At 43.0% G+C, this 26,393-nt stretch overlaps 1 protein-coding gene across 6 annotated transcripts in view; it reads left to right on the top strand.

Annotated features, from left to right (window-relative positions):
* Nucleotides 1-23,846, top strand: part of MET (MET proto-oncogene, receptor tyrosine kinase) — a 129,803-nt gene extending 105,957 nt beyond the window's left edge. For all 6 annotated transcript variants that reach the window (XM_014573355.4, XM_014573354.4, XM_075929236.2 and 3 more), the window contains exons 13-21: nucleotides 2,241-2,397; nucleotides 3,191-3,331; nucleotides 7,099-7,329; nucleotides 10,156-10,236; nucleotides 12,236-12,417; nucleotides 14,828-14,937; nucleotides 18,219-18,384; nucleotides 20,366-20,502; nucleotides 20,615-23,846. In XM_014573355.4, the coding sequence (XP_014428841.2) occupies nucleotides 2,241-2,397; nucleotides 3,191-3,331; nucleotides 7,099-7,329; nucleotides 10,156-10,236; nucleotides 12,236-12,417; nucleotides 14,828-14,937; nucleotides 18,219-18,384; nucleotides 20,366-20,502; nucleotides 20,615-20,825 (1,416 nt within the window). In that variant the 3' untranslated portion in view covers nucleotides 20,826-23,846. The remainder of the gene's footprint in view (nucleotides 1-2,240; nucleotides 2,398-3,190; nucleotides 3,332-7,098; nucleotides 7,330-10,155; nucleotides 10,237-12,235; nucleotides 12,418-14,827; nucleotides 14,938-18,218; nucleotides 18,385-20,365; nucleotides 20,503-20,614) is intronic.
* Nucleotides 23,847-26,393: the final 2,547 nt, after the last annotated feature.

Here is a 26,393-nt window from a genome sequence, read left to right as displayed (position 1 = left end):
TAAATATCCCAGGCTTTATTTGCATGTTCCTGTCCGGGCACCATTTTTAAATCCCCCTAGTCCAAACTAACTGCCCGCGGCTACATGCGGCAGTCAAACGTTAACTCGAACTAAATCCTTAGTTCGAGTTAACTGTTACGCTTCGTGGAATGAGGTGTAACAGGTCATTCGAACTAAGGACTTAGTTCGAATTACCGTTTAACTGCCGCGTGTAGCCACGGGCAGTTAGTCCGGACTAGTGGCATTTAAAAATGGTGACCGGACAGGAACATGCAAATAAAGCCTGGGATATTTAAATCCCGGGCTTCATTTGCAAGTTTGAATGCCTACATTAGCCTCCCTAGTTCGAACTAGAGGGCTAGTGTAGACATACCCTTAGTCCTTTTGATGCCTAAGATGTGGCATAGATGTGGCATGTTCTTCTTGTGGTAGCAAAGTGTTCAGTACTGAAGGGGTTAATCGAGCTTTCTACTTGTTTACTGGCAAAAAGCCTTGGAAATTGCTCTCTGCTCAGCAAAGAAAAATATTTGCACTTTTGATGGACAAATCCTTCATTCTAGTACCCAAAGGACTGACTTCCAGACAAGGAAAGAAAAGGCTTGCCAAATTCACTCCAGTTGACTGGGATAGTGCCCTGGACCTAAAATATTTTTGCCTGGTCATTGTTTGCTGGGTTTTTTTTTTTAAACTTGTTGACTAGCTTAAAATTGGCAAGGATAGAATCACATGACCTTGTGAACTATACTATAGGGCCTGCAGCATATTTCAGCCTAAACGACATGAAGTAGGGCTGTTTTAAAATTAGATAGTGTTTTTTACTATAACCCCCCACTTTTATCAGTGCAATTTGATTAACACAAAGTGGCAGTTTAGATTGTAAGCACTTTAGAGTTGGGATTGTTGCCCTTGTTCTGTGCCTGTGCAACACCTATCACCATGGGTGGCAGGTATCATAGACCAGGGGAGGCAAAGTCAACCCCTAACCCAGGCCTGTGGCCCTGCCTATGCTCTACCCTGAGGTCCAGCCCTTATTCTGCCTCTCCCCTGAAGCTGGGAGGGGCTCTGCTCTAGCCAGTGGCTGGGGGCAGCTCAGGGCTACCAGTTGCCTAGTGCTTGAGCCTACCAGCAGGAGCTCTTCTGGCTTCAAGGGGAAGCTCAGGGCTCACCAGACAGTCTGAGCCCTGAACTTCCCCTTTTGGGCCCTCTGTTTAGTAAAAAAATCCAGCAAGTACCGGACATGTGCAATGTCCGGTATTTCCTGGATTTCTGGCTGGGCACCAGATGGAAGCCTGGCGGGGGTTGGGGGAGTGGCTGGGAGGCGGGGCGTGATCGGCGCTGGGAGCCCTGGCTGCGTCTGACACCTTGGGGAGGAGGAGAAGCCCTGTCCCCGCTCCTCAGTGCGTGGTGGAGCCGCAGCCGGACTCACTCGCGCTTCTGTGGACCGTGCATGGGGTCTACACGTGACCAGGTCAGTCCCACCCCTCCCCCCTTCCCCCGACCCATACAACCAGCTCCGCTGCCCCCAACCCCTTCCCGGCCACCCCTGCTTCCTGCCAGCTGGTTCTCCTCCTCCCGATCTCCCCTGGTCAGCTGCGCTGCCCCCGACCCCCCTCCTCGCCCGCCAGCCCTGTCCCCAGGACCCCCCATCTCCCCCGGCCAGCCGCGCTGCCCCTGACCCCCCACCCACCAGCCCTACCCCCTGACCCCGCCCCTCTTCCGCAACCAGCCCCACCCCCTTCCCGGCCAGTCCCTCCTCCCTCCCTCAAGTGTGTCCAGTATTTTTTCTAAACCTACCTGGTAACCCTGCGGGCGGGTGTATCTGGAGCCTAATCTTCTCTGAAGAAGGGGTTCACCTGCTGCCCATGCCTGTTACAGTTGGGTTCTGGTCCAGGTCTGTATCTCCTTTGTGTTATAGTAATGCAAAAAAATAAGTAATTGTCTATGTGTGCAAATGCTGGGTTTCATGTAGGCAATATCGTTTTGTGGGTGTGATTGCTACTTGGCTTCTTGAAAGGAAGTAATAAACTTTAGAGGACCAGATTCAAGTTCATTTCCACCAGTTTAAATCTCCTTCATCATACCAAACTTCTCTCCTTGGTGGAGCCTTTCAGGCCAGGATTTAGCCCAAAAAGGGTATTTCAGACACACTGTTTCATTGCTAATGAGTATTATAGATATTGGAGGATTTTTTTATTTTAAAAATCTTCAGCTATTACAATGTCTTTTTCTTTGTTTGTTAGTGGAAGCAAGAAGTTTCCTCAATAATTATTGGAAAAGTGATGATTCTGCAAGATCAGAATTTCACAGGACTGATTGCTGGAGTTGTCTCAATATCAGTGTTATTTTTATTGTTGTTGGGCTTTTTTCTATGGATGAAAAGGAAAAAACAAATTAAAGGTGAATTATTGCTAATTTTATGAAATAATTTAAAAATGTGGGGGAGTTTTGTAAAGCTTAACTATTGTATGCACTGCTTACATGTAATGCAATAGCCTTTTCATATACCCTGCCTGTAGAAACGGCCTAATATAGGTCCAATCTTTAACTGCATTTCGGCTCCTTTTTGGTGCCAAGACTGTATGAAAGGCCAAAAAATACATCTGGCCTTCTGAGAACAGGAAGATTTTAGGTGAGGCAGGATAACCCTAGCCTTGCCTCTCCTCTATTCAGTCTTGGCAAAAGGGATAGGAAGAGAGCCTGGCTGGAGTGAACTGTACTTCATCTATACCAATGTTTCTTCAACTGTGTTCCGTGGCACACCGGTGTGCCGCCGAAAACAACAGAGTTCAAAATGGACACCCTTAAAGGGGCAGGCAACCTTTTTTTTCTCAATAACTCCCCCCCTCCCCAACCTTTTTCTTTTTCTCTCAACAAAAAATCCTTGTGTTCCTCATAAAAAAAAATTGTTTGGTGTCCTTCGGTCTTAAAAAGTTTAAGAAACACTGATCTATACTCAGCTATTGTAGAGTCCCTTACAGACTATAACCAGCTGGTATAAATTAGAGCAACACGCAATCTGCTCTACCTTTTTTGTTGAGTATCAGAACAACATCTATCCCTCTTTCAAATTTCCCTGGTGGCCTCTCTTCTCATCACAGCCAAAAATCTTGCCTCTATGTATGTTCTAAATTAGAATTGACACACATTGTACATGACTGTTTGACACTGTTTCTTTCATACCACTTTTCAGATCTGGGTAGTGATTTAGTTCGTTATGATGGAAGAGTGCACACTCCTCATTTGGATAGGCTTGTGAGCGCAAGGAGTATAAGTCCAACTACAGAAATGGTTTCTAGTGACTCAGTAGACTACAGATCAACATTTCTAGAAGGTGCGTGTCTGTTGTTAATCTGAGCAGGAGTTGCAAATTTTTAACTTTCTCATGTTTCAGCTATCTTCATAGAAACACCTGTTTTGAACTATATCTTATAGCTTAATTTTTTCATAAGACCTGTCTGTCTTTTGTTAGAGACCTTTACCTGCTTTTTTTAATAGAAAGTAGACTTCAGGGGTATTTCACCATGTTAAATTGAAGGATTTTTTTATTATTATAATTTTCACTATAGTCTAAGTGGTAAAATGAGATGAGACTAGAGAACACATTGTAAAATCAGTGTAAACAGTCAAAGAAAAAAATACCATATTCCAAACCTTAATGAGGAACTGTGGATTTATTAATTTTTTACTCTATGTTTATGTAGGCCTACCAGGTAAAAAGTGGAGTTCTAAGGATAACAGTGTTTCAATGACTCCTACATCAGCTATGCTCACTTAAAAATGAAATGCCATATATTCTAAGTGTCCAACATGGCAATTCAGCTAAGGATTCAAAAATCAAGCTGTGTGATTACTTCTGCTTATGTTGGGTCTTTCTCAGGGTACATCTGAACTACATCCCTTTTTCGATAAAGGGATGTAAATTAGACGTATCGAAATTGTAAACAAAGCCGGGATTTTAATTTCTTGCACTTCATTTACATAATGGTGTCTGCGGCTTTTTTCAAAAAGCTGCTTTTTGAAAAAAAAAACCTGTGATGAAGTCATGGATTTTTCGACAGAAATGCCCTGTTTCAAAAGAGCCTGTAGGTTACAGGTTCGATCCTGTAGGTTACAGGATTTTTCGAAACGGGGCTTTTCTCTCTTCACCGCATTTTTTTTTTTTTGAAAAGCGGCTTTATGTAAATGAAGCATGAGAAATTCAAATCCCGGTTTCATTTATAATTTTGATGCGTCTAATTTACAACCCTTTATCGAAAAAGGGATGTAGTTTAGATGTACCCTCTGTCTCTCTTTCCAAACTTGTCTTCCTTTTACAAAATGCTTGAAGAGTCACTGAGCTTGAGATTCACCTGGTGGCCAAGGCATTCATTCAGGGGAGAGGGAGACCAAGTTCACATCTTTGTGCCAAGAAGTAGTCAGTTACTTATAGGCTACGTCTACACTGGCCCCTTTTCCGGAAGGGGCATGTAAATTTCACTAGTCATCGTAGGGAAATCCGCGGGGGATTTAAATATCCCCCGCGGCATTTAAATAAAAATGTCCGCCGCTTTTTTCCGGCTTTTAAAAAAGCCGGAAAAGAGCGTCTACACTGGCCCCGATCCTCCGGAAAAAGTGCCCTTTTCCGGAGGGTCTTATTCCTACTTCAAAGTACTTCAAAGTAGGAATAAGAAGTAGGAATAAGACCCTCCGGAAAAGGGCACTTTTTCCGGAGGATCGGGGCCAGTGTAGACGCTCTTTTCCGGCTTTTTTAAAAGCCGGAAAAAAGCGGCGGACATTTTTATTTAAATGCCGCGGGGGATATTTAAATCCCCCGCGGATTTCCCTACGACGACTAGTGAAATTTACATGCCCCTTCCGGAAAAGGGGCCAGTGTAGACGTAGCCATAGAGAGTGGAATAGCTTGAATGGGAAAAATTGAGAAAGCCAGACAGCACTGAATTGGGCACTCTCCTGTAATGTGGGAGACCTATATTCAGACAGCTGGTCTACATCAGGCCAAGGGGAGAATTAAATGTGGATCTTCCACATCCTTGGTGAGTGTCCTAACCACTGAGCTAAAGATACCACTAATTCCTCCTTCTCCATTTGTTTGGAGAAGCTAACCCTTAATTTATTTTGTTTTTATGTTAATAATATATCCAGAAACCACAGTGAACAGTAAAGTCAAAGTAAACAATTTGTTCAATAATTGTATGGACTTTTTTGATGGCTGAAATTTTTTAGAATTTTTTAATTTGATTTGGGTCAAACTGATTTTTTCCTCTACCTCCATTTTTTTGGAACTGGCAACAAACCAAAAAACAATTATTCTCCTCGCTGTGTCTAGGACATGTTTGCCATACTCTCCTGCATGGTTCCTTTATCTTCTTGATACAAAAGAAAGCTACATATTTTACCTAGAAAATCACAAAAACTTAATTAATACTAAGTATGTGTTTGATATGCATATTAGTTACTCTAAGGAATAAAATGAAAAGAGCATTGGAAAGCTTAGAAGGCATATTGATAACAGGTTTTAACATTATTTTACAAAACTGGAAAGACTCTTGTCAGTTACACATGATAATGGATACATTCCCTCCTGGTACTACATAAATGTGAGAGGGATTTCTGTTTCTAAACAGAACAGCATGGAGTCAGAATCTGGAATCCAATTAATAATTTTAATACTATCTGCATCTTATAATTTCATGTAACATATTTATGTCCAATTTCTTTTTTCTTACTAAAATAGCCTGATCCGTTAGAGTTTCTTTCTTTGACTATGAACTAAATTCTGCTCACTGCCTCTGCTGAAGTCATTCCATATGTAACTAAAAACAAAATTAGGCTCTTTGATTTAAGGCTCTTAAGAAGTGGGTAATTAAGTAATCGTGCACTCAATACAATTGTGTACGCCTACTATATTTAAATTGAAGAGCCACAGCGGGGGGTTGGTCCCAGACCTACCCTACTGCACCTCTGCCTTTTAAATGTAGTAAGAGCCAGGTGGCTCTTACTACGTTTAAATGGCAGAGGAACAGCAGTCAGGGACCCAGCAGGAGCTGGGACTGCAGAGTCCTGGCTCACGCCTGGTGCTGGACCTACCTCACCCGGCTCTTGTTTCATTTAAAAGACAAAGTGCAGTGGGGGCACGTACGGGACCTTCCGCAAGCCAGGACTCATCAGTCCTGGCTCCTGCTGGGTCCCTGACCGCTGCATCTCTGCCTCCCCTGCACCTTCCCCCCTAGCACAGAGACAGTGCTGGGGGACCGGCTTTTAAGCCAGCTCCCTTCAGCACTAGCTCCTGCTTCCCCACTCCTTTCTGTCTCTGATACAGAGGCAGCAAAGGAGGGGGAGCGAGTAGTCAACTAATCAACTACTCTTTTACATCCCTACTTTGATTCTGTTGTGCAAAATGGTAGTAAAATGTGAATGGTATTTTGATTTAAACTATTCCCACATAATTTGCTATGCTTAACTGAAACATTGCAATTGCTGTAATTTAAAATCTGTTGGCAGATTTTTTTTTTTCAAATTACAGCACCTGGTTTTTTGTTGGGTTTGGGGTTTTTTTATGTTACACCAATTACATTATCTTTGGAAGCTACAGGATATGAATCACTCTTAGGCATTTCCCTGGTTGAATATTGACTATTAGCTTGTCACGGGCTGTTTTTGATTGCTCATGGAATTATAATCAGATAGTAATCCAAAATTGTGTATTCTGAATACTTTACTATTTACTACTTTATCTGTGTTCTTCTCCAATTTTACTCCTATCAATGGCTAAATATTCTAGCTATACTATGGGGATTGGCTAGATAAGGAAGGGCCTATTCCCTTTGACATAAGTGGCAGTTTTGCCTTTTACTTCAAAAGAAATTGGGTTGGGCCCTAAATAAACTTCTATCTTTGGTGCCATAGGATACATGAGCTTTGACAAGGTAGCAACATGTACTTTCCTCTCCCGTTTTGTGATTGAGAGTGTTGGCTAACTTCCAAACTGATTGAGTATAACTGACTTTGTGCAAGTACCGGTTAAATACAACTCTTGAGCTTCCAGTGAGCAGAGAAGGAATCCTAAAAGAATTAAACTAATTTCTGTTTATTTTGCAGATCAGTTTCCAAATTTTTCTCAGAATGGCTCATGCAGACCAGCACAGTATTCTCACACAGACCTATCCCCCATTCTGTCTAGTGGGGACTCAGATTTAGCTAGTCCACTGCTGCAAACTAATGTTCACATTGACATCAGTGCCTTAAACCCAGACCTGGTGAAAGAAGTTCAGCATGTGGTCATTGGGGCTGACAGCCTGATTGTGCATTTCAGTGAGATAATAGGAAGAGGTAGGTATTTCAGCTCTTATCTTGCTAACAGCATTTTTGCACAACCATTCATTATATTCCTTTCTGAAGTCAGCATCTTATTTTGCTTCAGCTACCCCAGACTAACACGGCTACATTTCTATCACTATTCAGCATCTTATATATCATTGAAATGTATTGCAATTATTATTTTAATTAGAGCCTTGTGCACATTGTGTGCTTTTATAGATTGAACACATGGCTTGTACTAGGGACACATCCCTCCATATGCTCCCCACCCCCAAACCTTCCTATGTGCCATTCACTCCCCCCCCCCTGTATTTCGGGGACTCCTTGTATTATCCCCCATGCCAGGGGCTCTGTGTCATGCTCTCTGTTACACTGTTCTGCCACATGACATGGACTCTATGTTCACTATGCACCTCTCCCTTCATTGCACCCTTCTCCCCCATGCTAGGGGCTCTGGATGCCCCTGATTCTACCCCTCAATGCCAGAGATTTTGTGTCCCTTCATGCCTATGAGTATTATGTTCCCCCATTCTCCCTCCCAAGTCCACAGCCTCTGAGTGCCTGACTTGCTCCAAGGTTCCCCATTCTTCCAGACCCCCATGCCAATGTCAATTTTGGACACTTCATCATGCACGGGTGACCTAAGTGAAAATTTTAGATTTCAGCACCTCAAGCACCTAGAGCAGGGGGCTGGACTTGATGACCTTCTGAGGTCTCTTCCAGTTCTATGGTTCTATGATTCTATGAACATCAGGCATAAAATGTTTCCAATTGAGCACCCAAAAACTGGGGGTTAGAAAACCAGGGAACAGTGATGGAAGCTTCTCTGTAAACCATTTGTCCAATTTCTCTGGTGCAGGAAAATAGTCAAAATTAAATAAACAGGCACTGTATTCCGCCTCAGTGCATTATAGTTATACTGGTAAGGGTTGCATTTTGAATTCGTAAATGTTGGTTTTACTGTACCTTGCAATATTTCTATTGATAATAATCAATATTTACAAATGGACAAAGTAAGAAAAATGCTATTTGAGAATTTAATAGAGTTTGGTTTCAGCATGTTTTCTTTGTATATTTTGACATGGGAAGTTGACAATTTGTGATTTAACTGTTGTATAGCTTTAACTTTCTGAATCTCAATATCTGTCATTAAATAATTTTCCTGGTTCCCCCATGATTTTTAAATTAAATTAATGGAGAGTGCCTATCTCCTAGAACTGGAAGAGACCTGGAAAGGTAATTGAGTCCAGTCTGCTGCCTTCACAGCAGGACTAAGTACCATCCCAGACAAATTTTTGCCCCAAGTTCATAAGTGGTCTCTGCAAGGATTGAACTCATGATCCTGGGTTTAGCAGGCCAATGCTCAAACTACTGAGCTATCCCTCCCCCTTTTACCTCTTGTGCCCAATGAATTTCTCACAACTGTGAAAATTTAAATGTATAAACATCAAAAAGCTTAAATTATATTTGTTGCAATTATTAAAGGACTAAAATTTGAATTTTGCCAACCCTAATTTATAGATTGTTTCCCATAGCAAGAGCATTGCTTTATTTTTTCCCAAAACAAAATTCCCATATATTTTTTCGATATTATCAAACTACCAAGAAATGTCACTAATATCATTTGCTAGGCTCCTCATCTCCTTATTTTAAATTGCCCCTTTTGTAGGCAGAAAGGGACAAAACCATAAAATTTTTAATGACTCATATTTGAGTATTTGCATAAAATGTACCCAGGTTCCAAGCTTGGGAAATTTTGGTTACTTTTAGAAAAAAGTCTGCTAGCTAGCTCCAGTTTTGAGAACTAAACCTTTGGTTTTGCTCAGAACTTTTGACTCTGGATATTAATTCCTTAGCTTTATTTTCTGCAGTGCTAATGCATATAAAACTGCTTTAGCTCTATGGCTGCCAGCATTAATATTAATTTAAAATGATCCTTTACCTCTTGTGCCCAATGAATATGCATTAATGATATTGGCAGGCAAACCCTTTCATTAGACCTATTTAAGAACAGGCAACCTCATTGATTGGGATTCTCCAGGGTATCTATTTTTATTAATTGTGATAAGTAAGTGTTCTCTGAATATGCACAGCCCTGGAGCTCTAAGTGCTGTGTTGAGCCACAGAACAAGTTACTGTGTCTGTGACCGGGTATGCTTCTCCATGCTGCCCCTTCCTTAACCCAAAGGCCCCTCTGTAGAGATGAAAAAGGATATCAGTCTACATTCCTATTCAATTCTCTGCTGAGACTGCCAGTAAGAAGGCAAATTGTTATTAGCATTGTTTGGTGACACATTCTCTAAACATTAGGGCCATGTTCCAAAGCCCATTGAAGTCAATCGGAAGACTCCAGTTGATTTCAGACAGCTTTGAACCTGGCTCTATGCAAGATACCCAACTTATTAAACAGAAACATCTGACTAGATTTTTAACTTGTGAACTGAAGATGAAACACTCAGGCCCCCCTTCTCACTTCCTTGAATCATTCAGTCCCCTCCTCCAGAATACATTAAATAGCAGAGTTGTGGCAGAGGAGTGGGGAGATGGAATGTTGAATTTTTTAAATAGTCATTGCAAGAATATTAGGCAGTTGTGGTGTTAGCCTTCTGTCATTTACTTATTTCTTGATTTAGATTAAAAGAATATCCATTATGCTGGAAATAGAGTTCTAGCTTTGTATATTTGCAGTTTAGTGTGTCATAAAGCATACATTGCAAATGTCTGCAATTAGAGTCTATAAAGACTATATTATAGCATAATTGCTAGTTAGTAAAGTAAAAAGTAATATAAAGCTAATCTTACTGAAATTGAGGCTAACCTTACTCATTCTTCACACAGGGCATTTTGGGTGTGTGTACCATGGGACATTGTTGGACAGTGATGGAAGGAAAATTCATTGTGCTGTAAAGTCCTTGAACCGTGAGTTACATTCTTTAATAGTGAGGCATCATCATAGCTCCTAAGACAGCCTGAGTAACTGTAATAGCAAATTGAACTGCAGAGTTCCACTTTCACCTATAAAAGATGGACTTCAGCTTCAACTACTATGAGTCAGATTCACCCCTGGGCTAATTACATTACTTTCAGTTCTGCTACAGAATGGATAAATGGGACTCTGTAAATATGTGTGTTGAAGAGAATGTTCACACCTTCCCCAAATACAAATATGGGTGTAGGAGGAGAGGGAGGAAAGGGGAAATAGCATTTTGCACACCATTAACTTGGCTTAGCTTTGATTTTTATAAATGAAAGTGTTGAAAACCAGCAGAAGGAAGTTGATGCATATCGCAATAATGATTCATTCCTGGCTTTATCTTCAGGCATTACTTTTTTTTAAAATTACTCTAAAAAAGGTGAGAATTTAAAAAATAATAAAGTACGATATATCCACACGATTGGTTATTGAATATGTTCTATCATATGGCTTGCTGTGAACCTGAAAGTGTTGAAAACTTATTACACTAAACTCTAAATATAAATATTAATATGCAGTTCAAACTGAAAAGTCTCCTACATTAGGAATGTAAGTGACTAATCGACTAGTCGCTTCCTCATCCCTTGCTGCATCTATCAGAAAAAGGCAGCAAGGGGAGGAAGAAGTAGGAGTACTGGGGGGAGGAGCCGACTTAAAAGCTAGTTCCCCTCTGCTCCAGCTCTGTGGGAGGGGGAAGGGGCTCAGTGGTGGCGTTCTGCCTTTGAAATGTACAAGAGTCCCTGCTGAAGCTATTGTACATTTCAAAGCGGAAGCACCGCACGGAGTCTGGAGCCAGCAGGGGACTCTGAGTTACTATAAAAATTAATTGAATTAATTAATAACTGCATATTTATATTTAGAGTATAGTCCAGTAAGTTTTCAACACTTTCAGGTTCACAGCAAGCCGTGTGATCGAACATATTCAATAACCCATCATGTACGTATATCTGTCTCTCTCAAGTACTTTATTATTTTTTTAATTCTTACCCCTTTTTATAGTAACTCTGAGTACCCAACTGGCCCCAGGCTCCATGTGGCGCTTCCACTTTGAATTGTACAAGAGGCACCCGGAGACGCCCTGCTGGCCCCGAGTTCCACGCAGAATTTCAAAGGCAGAACACCACGCGGTACTTCAGCCTTTGAAATGTAGCAGCAGTCTGGTGGTTCTTGTTACATTTCAAAGCAGAAGCACCCTTAGCAGCTAATCAAATAGTCGATGGAAATCCCAGCAACTATTCGGTCAGTTGATTAATCTAATTTTAACATCCCTATCATACATGTGAATAACTTTATTAATATGAATAGCATCATTGAGGTCACTGTGGCTGTTCACATGAATACAGTCATGCTTTATGGGATCATGCCCACTGACTTCAATATGAATCACATACAGAACACCACAACCATATTTAGATCAGTGTTTCAGTTATACCTCTCTCCGTGATTTTTTTGTGATGGTACGGCCTGGAACGGAGTACCGTCACCTTTTTTCCCAGCACACAGAAAAGGAACGGCATTTCCCCCTTGTGTACCGGCACCTGTTTTCCTGGGGCGGCACGGCTCCTGATGGAAGCCTGCTCAGGACACATGGCCCTTAAAGGGGCCACGGCCGCATTTCAGCCCCCAGCGCAGGAGGAAGGGAAGTTTCGGCTCTCAGCTCAGTGTTTTGGCTCTTAAAGGGGTCGCGACCGCATTTCGGCTCCCAGTACGGCGTGTTATTTTTTGCTCAACAACTTTGCCCCGGAGTACTGGCATCTTTTTTCTTACAAAAAAAGCACTGCCTCTCCCATTGGTGATGGTGAGAAAATGACCAGTTTTCAAGATTATATCTATCCCCTGAAGATTCTGATGAGTTAGAATTTATTGAACCTGAGATGTATTGTTGTTTGATTTCTCTCTCTCTCTTCCTTTCCTTCTCCATCCCCTTGTTGTCGGATCTCTCAGGAATTACAGACCTAGAAGAAGTAGCTCAGTTTCTCAAAGAAGGAATCATCATGAAAGATTTCACTCACCCCAATGTCCTGTCGCTGCTGGGAATTTGCTTGCCCACTGAGGGATCTCCTTTGGTGGTGCTCCCTTATATGAAACATGGAGACCTTCGGAACTTCATTAGGAATGAGGCTCACGTAAGTATAGTATCAGATCTATTAAATGGTGCAACCAGTTTAGGCATTCTCTATGCTCTTTAATAGTATTATAGGTTACAAGTTCTAACCATTCTGTTTATAAAATGGTGTAATTTCTGTCCATTAACCACTGTCCTGATTAGAGATGTAAAATCCTGTTTAACATATTGTTTAACCAGTTAAGTGATTAAAGGAATAGGAGAGCGGGGGCCCTCATTTGGCCTGCAGCAGCCCCTGTCCTTGGCAGGCCCTTGCCATCAAGGCTGGAGGGAAGCTGCTCTAGCTTCCACTAGTTAACCTTAACCAGTATGCATCACCCATTAAGGGTGAGGCTTACTGGTTAACTGATTAAAGATTCACATCCCTAGTTCTGAGAGTCCTACATACCCTTCCAGAATATATCCACAGAACTCACTGTCAATGAAGATTTCCCATTTCCATCTGTAAGCTCTTTGTTAAGAAATTTTGTTTCTTAGATTAAAGTTGGTGGGTGAGAACATCTGGTGATGTAAATTTGCACAGTTCCATTAACTACACGGGAGCAGGCCTGATTTATACCCACCACAGAGCTGACTCCATCTGATGCAAAAGTCTAACTGCCCTAGGTTCTGAAACCAGTGCGAACCTCCCAGGCCATCCCAGTCATTTGTGCACATTCTCTCCAAAGCTTCCACCCCTTGGGCAGCCTGGTGTATAGTTTAACTCTTCGTGGACACGACATGTAAAGTAAGAGACAGAGGCTTTGTATGAGAACTTCTTTAACATGGACACTTCGCTCTTAGCACAGGAGCAGTACAGAGACAGGCAAAACAACGTCTTGAGTGCAGTTCCCCCTCCCCTGCGTCCTTATCATTCCTGAGTGTCTTTGGGATTTGGTCGATGTTCTTGGGGAAATGACTGCCCCCACTCCTCCATCTATGTCACGTTTCTCAGGTTGGAATGGCTCTCCATGCTTGGAAACCGTGTCACTTAAAAGCTGTGTGTGAAGCCTTTTCTCTTTCTGCCCTTTCAGTGAATATTTTCCAGGCTGTAACCCATAGATGCTGACTCCATGGGTGCTCCAGAGCTCAAGCATCCATGGGGAAAAAATACTTTGTGCTCAGCACCCCCTAGCCACAGCTGTTCCACACTCCATCCATCAGTTGTTCTGCAGCACTGCTCCCAGCTGTTGAGCAACTGGGGGAGGCACTTGAGGGAGGGCAGAGAGCAGTGAACAATAGGTGGGAAGGGGCCTGAAGGGAGGGGTTGAAGCTGAGGTGGGGAGAGGCAGAGCAAGGACAGGGAATCAAGAAGAGGGGTGGAACTAGGGGTGGGATCTTTGGGGCAAAACACCCCCAGGGGGAAATAAGTCAGCACCTATGCACCAACCCCCACTGGAAATACTGAGTCAGAAAGTCATTAAAAGTCAGTGACTGTGTCAGAGCAGGATTGAACTATTCAGTTGTTGATGGGCCTGTTCCAGTCTCCGAGCCATAGTCCCTTTTTGTCCCCAAATTGGAGGTACTCACTTATATAAAGGTTCCTATAATAATTTTGATTGATAATGTTGTTCAATCAAAAGACAGTAAAGAATTCATAAATGGATATGGTCACTGAGACAGAGAACAAAAGATTTTAACAACTGTGCGGGCAACATTGGAAGTGAATATTTAAAGTGAATAGGCCAAATGCTGTTCCCCTACTGATATGCCCTTTAAATTTAATCTGCTATGTGGAGGTTGTATAGCTGGTATAGTAACTCCATGTGAGTCCATCACTGAGTTGACAAGGCCCCGGGTGAATCCCCTACACTCTGATGACCCTTTTTTGCTGGGGTGATCCTTTGGCACCATGGCAGCCACGTGTAACTTAGTGCAGCCCAAAGGCTACTTGAAATTATACTAGGAGTCAAACTAGCCCCCTGCCAACCTTTGCCTAACCCATCCCTTGATACTGTGGTAAAAATACCTTGACTAGATCAGGGTTTATGGTCCATTATATTATATATTTCATGACCAGAAGTTGTGCTGGTTTCACTTGTTTCCTCGTACACTGTCTTTCTATCAAGATAAAAGTTGTTTAGCTACTGTTATCTGGAGCCTGATCTAAACTTGTGCCTGCGTTCACTGCCATCTTTTGCCTTTCACTAGGCCTTCTTCAGTACAAATTGAAAGCAGGATACTAAGCCCCAATATGTTAAGGTCATGACAAAAAAGTGACAGCCAAGATGACCAATTCATTCCCAATCAGTATTGCCATAATTTACTATATATTATATCCTTTATATATACTCCTGCTTCAGTAATTTCCATTTCAATTCATCTGATGAAGTGGGTTATTCCCACAAAAACTTATGCCCTGATAAATCTGTTAGTCACAGGACTCCTCATTGTATATCCTTTTAATGATTGTAAATGTTTGTGTTTTACAGAACCCAACAGTTAAAGATTTAATTGGATTTGGCCTTCAAGTAGCAAAAGGTATGAAATACCTTGCAAGCAAAAAGTTTGTCCATAGAGATTTGGCCGCCAGAAATTGTATGTAAGTACAATAATCTAATTCCATGCCACATTATCACACTATTATAGGAGAAGAGTAACCTTGTGGTAAATGTAAAGCTTCCTGGGCTGTATATTGCAATGGAAATGTATTTTCATGTTATACTGATACTGTTCATCTCACATGCAAATGAGCTGCTTTAGCCTGCTAGAGTTACGGCTACACATAAGCATGTTGAATGCAGGCAGAAGGAAAAGAAAAAGGGAGATGGCAACTCTCAAGGTTGGGCTGTCTCAAAATTAAAAAGGAATCACCTGAGGGAATTTAAGCTGCTGTCTCTGTTTGCCTTTTTTTTAATGCTGTGTATTCACCCATCCTACCCATAAACTGCCTTTCTGTGCTGCCTCACCTGTCAGAAAGGGGGGAAATGTGGTGCAAATTTATGGAAAACAAAATGGGGAGAACAAAAAAACAATAACAGTGAGGATACTTTACAGAGGGTCTTTTGTTGCATGGACTTGATATTATTTTGGCTTGACTCTGCACAGAAATGCATGAAACCAAAGTATGCATAGTGTCTGGGTGACCAGACAGCTTAGTTCAGTGGCTCCTAACCTTTTCCAGCATACTTTTGAATCTTTTACAATTTTATGGACCCCTCCATACAATGTAACTGTGCCTGCAGCTTGCACGTCCCTCAGCCCATGCTGCTTCCCAAGCTGCGTCCCTCAGCCTGCTTGGGAAGCAGCACAGGCTGAGGGACTTGCTGGCACGGAGCCTCACGCAGACAGCATGTACTTCAGCCCGTACTGCTTCCTGAGCTATGGGAAGCAATGCGGATTGAAGAACGAACTGGTTGCAAGAGGCTCTGTAAATTTATTTCAATTTCTATTTTAAACTTTCTGCTGACACTCTACATAATAGGATCGTGGTCTACAGACCACAGGTTGGGACTGATTGACATAGTACTTGCCCATATTATGCTGATTCACATCTACAGCATGAACTAATGTGTTATACACAGAAAGTAACTTATAATGATTAATATTATGTAAGGGCTTGGCGCCCTGGTAGCAAAAAAGCTATTCACCCTTGTTATATAATATTTTTAAGTGTGTCTGCTGTAGAAAGCATTGCCTAATTCAGGTACCCTGCAGATCCAGGGATCTATAATGAAGATATGTATCAGGTTATGTATCTTTCAGCTTTTTATGAACTTGGAAATTGCCAGACTGAACCAAACCCAACATCCATCTACAGTAAGTCCCCGGATTACGTCAATCCGACGTAAGTCGGACCCTAGTTACAAACGGGGGGGCGCAGCTAGTGCGGGGTGCCTCCCTCACTGTCGCCGCCTCCGGCGGCATGGGGGGCGCTTCCCCCCAGCAGACCGGGGAGACGCAGAGTTAGCGCCCCCCCCAGAAGACCAGGGAGACGCAGAGCGGCTTTTCTCGCCGCGGAGGACGCGGGCGGCGGGACCGCCGAGACGCGCCGCAGTCCCGCCGCCCGCGTCCTCCGTGGCGAGAAAAGCCGCTCTGCGTCTCCCTGGTCTGCTGGGGGGGGCGCAGCTAGTGCACCCCCCTCCCCCAGCAGACCAGGCTTTTCTCGCCAACGCCTGGGGTAGAGTAGCTGGGGTGCTGCCGGGTTGGTCCCACCGCGCCAAGGGTCGGCGCTACCAGACCAACCCAGGAGCACTCCAGCTGCTCTGCCCCAGGCGTGTGCGATTCAGCCGCTGCTGGTCAGTTTCAACAGCGGCTGAATTGGGGACACCTGGGGTACAATATGTACCAGTTCCGACTTACGTACAAATTCAACTTAAGAACAAACCTACAGTCCCTATCTTGTACGTAACCCGGGGACTGCCTGTAGTGCAATGTTCTGTCTCTGGCATTGGATGCTTCAGAGAAATGTGTAAGGAACCCCACTTTAGATAGATATGGGATCATCTCCCCCATGAATGTCTCTTCTCAATTGCTAGTAATTAGAAATTGGTTCAAGCATTGAGCATGAGGTTTAATGTCCCTTCCAATACTCCTTTTTAGTATGATCTGTTAGAATTCTGGATGGTTTTGTTATTTCTATAAACAAGTAAGATCCTTGAATGATCTCATGTAGCAATAAGTTCCACTGTCTGAATAATCATGTGTTGTATGGAAAATAATTTATTTTGATCAGTTTTTATTTTGCCATGGTTCAGTTTTATTGAACGTTCCCTTGGTCTTTATGAGGAAGGAAGAAGAGCACTTCCTCTATTACAAGCATTAGTTTATATAATTCTATTTTGTTCCATCTTATAGGACTCTTTCTTAGGCAAACAATGTCAAATTTTCAACAAAAATTGATTTTAGTTTACAGTGTAAGGGCTAAAATGTGTCCCCCTCATTTAGGTGGCCAGGTGTGGTATAGGATTGTCCTACTGGGGCTTTGGTAGAAACATCCTTCTCCTAGGATGCAGTGTGGCTGTTACTGTAGCCTTCAGGTTGCACTAGTTACTGCTATTCATCCATCTCCATTATGTACAGGGTAATGTCCAATGACCCTTCTGAGAAGCTAGTGGTCCACCTTCACCCCAAATTCATCCTTAGCCTAAGCCATGCTGAATGGATAACCTGGGACACCACATAGAATGGGGATTCACCACATGCAGGAGACATGAACCACCTGTGTGGGCTCCCCAAATGCTGCCTTCCCATGGCAATAAAACCACACCAAAAATACTGTGTCTGGCATCCTGTACAGCCAAAGGGGAGGAGGCAGGATTTGCCCATAGGCATTTTCCATCTTATTTATCTATTAAAAAACAAAATTACACCAACCAAAAGATCTGCTCTGTTTATTGCAATGTGTACTCCTACTACCTCCTTTGCAATGAACTATCATCAATTCTGAACAATTAGTGTGATAAAGAGGAGTTGTCTTGTTTAAACTATCAAAAAACGGGAGAGGTGGTATCTCAATATGGAAATTACTCGTTTTCTAGGTATGTGGAAAAAGAAGCAAATATATCAGAAATTGTGTAGCATTCACTGTCTGGGTGAACAGGGTTGTATTAAAGACCTTTTTATGATGCCAATTTTTTAAAGAATTGTAATTTGAATGATCAGGGCAATAGCAATAATTTTCTTGAGTTCGTTCAATTTGTTAAATGGATATCAAGGTCTTTTGTTTCAATTTAGCATGAGATAATAGATGCAAGATAGAGTGCTAGCTTCAAAAGTTATGGTCGCAAACACCAAGTCACTTATTATAATCTAGAGAATAATCACAGCCATTGTAAATCCTGTCTGCGCAGATACAGATAATAATTGTTGTCATTTTCATAGGCTGGATGAAAAATTCACTGTCAAGGTTGCTGATTTTGGTCTTGCTAGAGATGTCTATGATAAAGAATACTACAGTGTGCACAATAAAACTGGAGCTAAACTGCCAGTGAAATGGATGGCTTTAGAAAGTTTGCAAACTCAGAAGTTCACTACAAAATCAGACGTGGTAAAGTACAGACTATTTCTGTGTATTTTCTAAAGTTTCTCATTTAAAAACATCCCTAGAAATGTCAAAGGCATCTTTATGACATTTGATTAATGTACTAAGAATATATGTCCAAACCAAAACTAGGGTGGAAACCTACTCCAGTTCACAAAAGAATATGAAATTGGAATTATCCAATTGTAGAGAATACATCTGTGCTTGTTACTAGGGGCAGATGACCATTTTGCGGGGCCCCGGGCAGCATAATTCCGCGGGGCCCCCCCCTTTGCCACGGCGCATGCGCAGGGTTTTCTGAAGCATGGGGTCTGGGGCAGCTGCCCCGTTCGCCCTGCCCTATATCCGCCCCTGCTTGTTACAAAGTGACAACAGTTTGGCTGTGTCCAGACTCCATGCCTCCGTCGACGGAGGCATGTAGATTAGCCAGCTCGGAAGAGGGAAATGAAGCCGCGATTAAAATAATCGCGGCTTCATTTAAATTTAAATGGCTGCCCCGATCTGCCGATCAGCTGTTTGTCGGCAGATCGGGAGAGTCTGGACGCGATGCCCCGACAAAGAAGCCTTTCTTCATCGACACAGGTAAGCCTCGTGAAACCAGGTTTACCTGTGTCGATGAAGAAAGGCTTCTTTGTCGGGGCATCGCGTCCAGACTCTCCCGATCTGCCGACAAACAGCTGATCGGCAGATCGGGGCAGCCATTTAAATTGAAATGAAGCCGCGATTATTTTAATCGCGGCTTCATTTCCCTCTTCCGATGTGGCTAATCTACATGCCTCCGTCGACGGAGGCATGGAGTCTGGACACAGCCTTTGGTATGTTTGTCAGTTGCTGCTCAGGAAAGAAAGGGAGGTCTAATCTCACTGTTAGTGAAACAGAGGATAAATCTCTCACTGAGTTTACTGAGAGCAGGATTGGATGTTAGGTTTGCAGATGAAGAAGACACAAAGTTAGCTTTCACATTCTTAAAAACTAACTGCTCTTGAAGAGGCTATATTTACTTTATATAGTAAACTTCTGATAATCCGACACCTTTAGGACCCGGGGGAGCCGGATTATCAAATATGCCAGACTATCGGAAGAGGGGGCTATGAGGGGTCTGGGGGGGGATGCTACCCCAGACCCCTCATAGCCCCCCCTTCCGATAGTCCAGCTCTGCCCCAGACATCCCCGATTCAGCCGCTGCTGGTCAGTTTCAGCAGCGGTTGAATCTGGGACGCCTGTGGCAGAGCAGCTGGGGTGCTGCCAGGTTGGTCTGGTAGCGCCGCCCCTCGACACTGCAAGACCAACCCGGCAGCACCCTAGCTGCTCTTGGGGACGCATGGGACAGCACCCCAGCTGCTCTGCCCCCAGCTTCCCCGATTCAGATGCTGGTCAGTTTCAGCAGCGGCTGAATCGGGGAAGCCAGGCATAGAGCAGCTCCAATTGTCCGGCTGACCGGAGCACTTCCAAGTTCCCGATGGTGCCGGACCATCAGGAGTGCCGGAGCATTGGATGCTGGACCAATGGAGTTTTACTGTAATTCTTTGACCATTGCAATCAAATGTTACCTGGCTTTCTATGCAGAAAAAAGTTACTAGTTGGCTGCATCACTTTGTATTTTACACCTAAACTCAATTCACATTCAGATTAGTCTGGTGTGTAGAATTTCAGCCATTTGTATTCTCCAATATTTATATATTTAGTATTAGCCTACTTTTCAGCTGCCGTAAATTGGTGGAGTTCCATTGGTATCAGAGAAGCAGTGCTAATTTCACCAGCTAAGTAGTTGATTGACAGGCTTTTATTTTTAAATTATTCAGTTCAGTTTCCCTGGTTCTAGTTTAAGTTGTTCCTCAAGTTTCTGCAGTATTTATATGTTGCATGCAGTAAAATAGCTTGTTTCACAGGGAAACTGGATCTGATCAAATCTGTCAGACCATATTCCAGACAAGTGGAATTCAAAACTCTCTCTCACCTGTGTTTTCCCATTGGTTTGTTTTATTAGTGGTCCTTTGGTGTGTTGCTGTGGGAACTTATGACGAGAGGAGCACCGCCTTACCCTGATGTGAATTCTTTTGATATAACTATTTACTTATTACAAGGAAGAAGGTTACTGCAGCCAGAATACTGCCCTGACCCACTGTAAGTAAATAGTTTGCAACGCACCCTTTGAATATTATTGATTCTGGGTTGTTCGGTTTATTTTGCATATTTCATAGATGAGCACTTACTGGTTTTTTTTTTCCAATGGCAGGTTTGAAGTCATGCTAAAGTGTTGGCATCCAAAGCCTGAAATGCGCCCAACGTTTTCTGAACTGGTTTCAAAAATATCAACAATCTTCTCCACTTTTATTGGAGAGCATTATGTTCATGTCAATGCCATGTATGTCAATGTGAAATGTGTTGCTCCCTATCCTTCTCTTTTGTCATCACAAGATAACATAGATAGGGATGTGGATACATGATCAGGTTTGTTTACAATACAATGCCATTAGTAGTAGTCTGAACAAAAGTAAATGTTTTGTCCACTACTTTTTCACTGCCCAGTTTTTGTGAAAACACTGTTGCACATGTTTGATGTTGTCCGAACTATACTGTTGATGAGAGGGTATGCTGTTTATAGCTGTGGGATTCTATGCACTACAGTGGTAAATCCCAAATCTCTGGGGCAGCTGTTTCAATTTTCCAGACTCTGTTACCATCTAGTGCTAGTACCCATCATCTCTCATTCATTTGTGAAATGAATTTACTCACCATTTGCAGCCTGGGTTCTATTGTAGTTTAGAGCATGTACAGCAGAATGAGAGATGAACAACAGAGATGTACAGAGACTCATCATTAATGCAAGAAGGGGAAAGGCTAGAGTACCAATCACTCGAGCTTGATGTACCATTCCTGTTGCATATACTGTTGGTCAATGGGCCATGCAGTAATGTTTTTCACACTAAAACCAGGCCAAATAAGAAGAATCCCAAGACTGTAAAATGTTTCCTGTTGTATTTAGACTCTATCTTTGTTCTTCATTTGCCCATTATATCAACAAGGTTCCTTGCCTCATGGCAAGTTTCTAAAATGATAACATTCCAAAATGCCATGAAATAAATGTGTCAACTTTTGAGAAGTATATTTATGCTGTACCTAAAATGTAAGGGAACACACCCAGAGAAGAGCTGTATCAATGTTAATGTCACTGTCATTCCAAAATTCAGTCACTTCTTTGAGAAATAATTTGTATGTACAGATTTCTTATTGAAAATTGTGAGGTTTCTCTTTTGTCAATCAGGTATTAGCTGCTCCATGAGAGTGAAAACTTAGGGAGTCCATATTAACCATTAGGCCAGTGGTCACCAACCAGTAAATCGGGATTTACCAGTAGATCTTAGAGCCTTTGACAGATGATCCTGACTGGTTTGGCCAAAAGGCTAACAAGTGCCTGTACTTCAGCTACCCCTCCCTCCACCATCCTGCTGTTCCTGCCAAGAGCCTCCTGCTTGTTGTGCAGAGTGGGGGGAGATAGAGGCAGGGGGGCGTTGATGTCACTCTGCCACCCCCATACCCTATCTTCACAAAGTGAGGAGGGTGGGGCCCTGGCAAAGGGGTGGGGCAGGGGTATTTGGGTTTGAGGTAGATCCTGGACTGACAGATTCAAAAAGTGGTTGGAGACCACTACAGTAGGCTAAAGCCTAGGATGCAGCAGTTTTTGGAGCATCATTTGGAGAAGTAGCCAAGTAGATGGGGGAGCAATAACAGAGCAAGGAGCTGCTGGCTGGGGTGACCACATGTTTAGTAGCTACAGCTACACTAACCAACCATGCAAAAGCACTTCAGCATAATGTGTGTGAGGGGTTGAGAAGAGGAGATGCTGAGCCAACTAAGGAAAGCCAACTCTGAGCCAAAAAGGCTGCCACATGGTGAGATTGCTGCTAAACTTTGCATGCCATTACTGAAGGTTTAAGAACATTGAACAAAAGAAACCTGTTTTTAGTGCTCATAGTTGCTCCTTGAGTTAATCAAGTCCAGCGAATGATGATACATAGTATATTCCTAAATCATGACCAGAAATGATTTTCAGGAGAGACACTAATTAAAGATTTTGTTATGTAGAGAAGAATAATATAGCTTTAGGGCAAGCATCATGTGTTATTTCTGTTCCTGTGGAATTCTGTGCGTGTTACTGTATAGCTTGTTTGGTGTAGGATGTAACTGGCTGTTAGTGTAAACACTTAAAGTATTCTATTTTTATAAAAAATGTTTATTTTTAATGACATATACCAGGTTTGGTAGGCCACAACACTGCACTGTGAACATTTCAGAAAATGTATGTCCATTTTTGAGTCATATATTGTAGCATGAGTAAAAGTGACTGTAAATATCGAGGGAAAGAACTGCTTGATAGTCCACCTTAACTATAACATCACCATTGCTGGAAGTCACAGACTTTAATGTGTTCAAGGAGAGGGAGTGATTAGAATGGAGCTGCCTATGTGGAAAATGTATTGTTCTTGGGGAAGTGTTACAGGTTGGACCTCATCTGACCAGTCTAGTTGAGGGATTTTGCCGGACCAGGGGAGGTCATTTCTTGTCCCCTTGACACCGACCCACTTAGCCCTGGCCCGGCTCCCCCACTGCTACTGGCACCACTGCCCTGCCAGGCGGCCCTATTGCCCTGCTGCTGCACACCTGAACTCCCTGGACCTGCTGTGCCCCCGGGCTCACCAGCCACACTGCCTTGCCACATGTCAGGCTCCCCAACCCTGCTGCCTACCTGGCCCTGTAGTGGGCAGCCCTGCTGCCATGCACCAGGCTACCAGCAGTCCACTACCCTGCCAGCCTTCAGGGCTCCCAGCCGCCCACCTTTCACCAGGACCCTGCCAGCCTTCAGGGCTCCCAGCCGCCCGCCTTTCACCAGGACCCTGCCAGCCTTCAGGGCTCCCAGCCGCCCGCCTTCCACCAGGACTGTCTGATCCTGGAGCATCTGTGGTCCTGTTAGACCACAGATGTTGCTGGACCAAAGTCCTGGTTTAGAGAGGTTCAGCCTGTACCATTGAAAGATTTCTAATGAGGATAGAGTATGGGGGGAAACTACAAGCTGATAATACTAGATTGTGTTACACCACCACCTTCGTTTCAGATGCAAACATGTCATGTGCTGAAAGCAATACTAACTGTCAATTGCTAAAGGGAAAAAGGTTCTGCAGAAAAAAACCATCATCTCTATGGCTGTTACAACAACTAAGAAAGTTTATGGGGGAGAATACTCCGAAGCCGTACATACATGCTTGAGGAAGGCTGCAATGTGAAAAAAGAGAACTTTTACTATTTATGAATTTTGCTTAATATAGTTAATGTTGTGTCTGGGACACCTGTAAGAATATGTGATTCTGGTAAGGATTTGATGTTTGTCAATTCATGCATTTGCAAATGAGCTGAATGGTACTTCTGGTAATAGTTGTTGGAATGACCTAATAAAAGTTATTAGAATGAAATGCTGTAACATTGTGTGTGCTAATAATTAATTTATGTTGCTATTATTTGTATTTCTTAAGATGACATAGGCCTTTATGTTCCATAACACTAACATGAGCAGGGGGATCAGAAACTTGTGGAACAGGACTGAGGGAGCAGAAGGGAGGGAATAGTTTAGACACATAAAAATGCACATATTGCTGTAGTGGATCAGACAAATGGTCCGTCTAGTCCAGTATCCAGTCCCTGGAAATGACCAGTGCTAGATGCCTCAAAGTAAGGTGCAAGATTCCCTTTAATGGACAGTTATGACCCAGCCTACCCCTTAGCAAGTCTCTTCCATACAGCAGGCATTTGGCTGGGCAAGAGTTTGTATCCTTTTACATTTCCGTCCCATTTAATCTAACTATATTTCTTTAGTCCTGAATTCCCCCTAAGCCCCAAGTCTCAATTGTGTCAGGGACCGCCATAGGTTAATTAGGCATGATTGTAAATCATGGCAGTGTTCCCTGGAGGCTAAGTGTTTGGGTTGCCATCAGAAGAGATTTAAATGCTGCCCAGCTGATTAGCAAAGTGCCCAAAACCAGCAGCATGTGTTTCTACTAGTGGTACACATCTTCACATACCTCGGGGCACATAACATTTATTCCACACATGGATGGAAAAAATTAGAACATTGGTTGGGGGGAAGGATTTCTCCTGCTGCATTTTCCTCTCAACAGAAACTCTCCATCCCAACTCAATAAGAGCTCTGTTAGGTGGGAGGAAGGCCAAACTAGCACTGTACTTTCTAGCATGCTCTTCTCCAAGCCAGAAGGCTACTTGAGTGGGAGTTAATTCTGCTCTAAGATGGACAGTGCTAAAGCACAGTCAAAGGCACAAAGTGTTTTTTCCTTACATTACTCCCAGTTACAAGCAATCTCCAAGGTGACAGGCAGCATGGGCAAGAATGCATTATTCAGAGAGAGGGATGTGCCTTAGTCTCTGATGTGGAGTCATTAATTCTGGGTCTGCTCATCACTGCATAAGTGAGAAAGTGCTAGTACAGATAGGCACCAGTGGCTGCCGGCGATCTAACCGCTATGTTGTGTAGCCCTGAAGCAACAGTGCATAAGATGCCAATGGTCCCTGGACCTGTCTATTCTTTACTGTGTCTACCAATGCTGGAGCTGAGCTGGTAGTAGCATTGTGGGAAATGTTTGGCAAAAAAAAAATGAAGGCGGGGGTTGAGACATTCAAAGAGAAGTTAGGCAGCTGTTAGTTAAGTGCTGTGTGGCTAGCTCTAATGGGGCAGAGCTTGAGATTGCGTTTGTGGAGGCAACTAGGAATTCTGCAGAGTGCTGGTCGTAGATGGAATCTAAGCCAGGATTTAGCCCCATCACCTCTAAAACTGGATAGCTAATCTGAATCTGATAAATATTGAATAAGACATCAAGGAAAAGCACTTACAAAGTATGGCCCTGTGCATTGTTTTCATTTCTTAATACACGTACACTATTTCTGAGGCATTCCTACTATGTAGTTTTGTCTTAATTATTTAAATGCCCCCGATACAATAGGATCTGAGAGCCTCATCTTTAGTGAGTTTTTCCTTGCAATACCCCCGTGAGGTAAGGAATTACTATTACAATACAAGATACCATTGTACAAGTGGGAAAGTGAGGCACAGGGACCCTGAGGGCTAATCTACACTGCAAAGCAGTGATACTCAGACTGAGGCTCACGAGCCACAAGTGACTCTTAAATGTGTCTCCTGTGGCTCTGTGCAGTACACAATATTAAATCTCTGTTAACTGACTGATCTAAGTTACTAACCAATCGGGATCCTCTTACTGTGTTATTAAGCAATTGTACAATGTGTGGTCAATCAATTTGTGGTGAAAGTATAGTGCAAAGAAAACAATGAATTCACAGTACTGTGGCTCTTTTGGATAATTTGATTGCTCATTTGGCTCTTGAACTACTGAGGTCTGAGACTCACAGCTGCAAAGGTTTTGCCAGTACAGCTATACTGTATGCAAAAGCCCCCTAGTGGAGATGCAGTGTATATTATCCAAAGGAGTGCTTTGGCCCGTATAGTTAAACCATCAACCACATTTCCAAACAACATAAGCATTATTGGGCTCCTTTGCCTACATAAGCTACATCCATATAACGGTTTGTTTTCACATAGCTATGTGAAAACCATCTCAATGACACATATAAAATGAATTATCTGTAACTACTCAAGAAAGATCTGAGTGGGTAGGGTAGGGCTGAGCCAGGAGAGGCAGCCTTAAAAGCCAAAGACTGAGTGATCAGGGGAGCTTGAGGAATCATTGAGGATAGTTCTCTGGAAATTGGGTGACCAGAGGTCCTGTTTTTAAAGGGATGGTGCTGTATTCAAGCCTACCAACCAGTTTGCCAACTTTTTCTTTAAAATTAGCAAATTGTCTCATATTTTCTTTCCCCTTCCATCAGTACTGGCAGGTCCTGTTGCTAGCTGGATCCCTGCTCACCAGCTCCTGCCACCAGCAACAAGTGGGGGTCCAGTGGCTGAGGCTGGAGGTGTGAAGATGCAGCACCAT

This window comes from Pelodiscus sinensis, chromosome 1 (genome assembly GCF_052426305.1).
Source record: "Pelodiscus sinensis isolate ZL-2025 chromosome 1, ASM5242630v1, whole genome shotgun sequence".
Lineage (NCBI taxonomy): Eukaryota > Metazoa > Chordata > Testudines > Trionychidae > Pelodiscus > Pelodiscus sinensis.
Note: the sequence above shows the minus strand (reverse complement) of the source record. Positions and strands in the feature narration are given on the sequence as shown.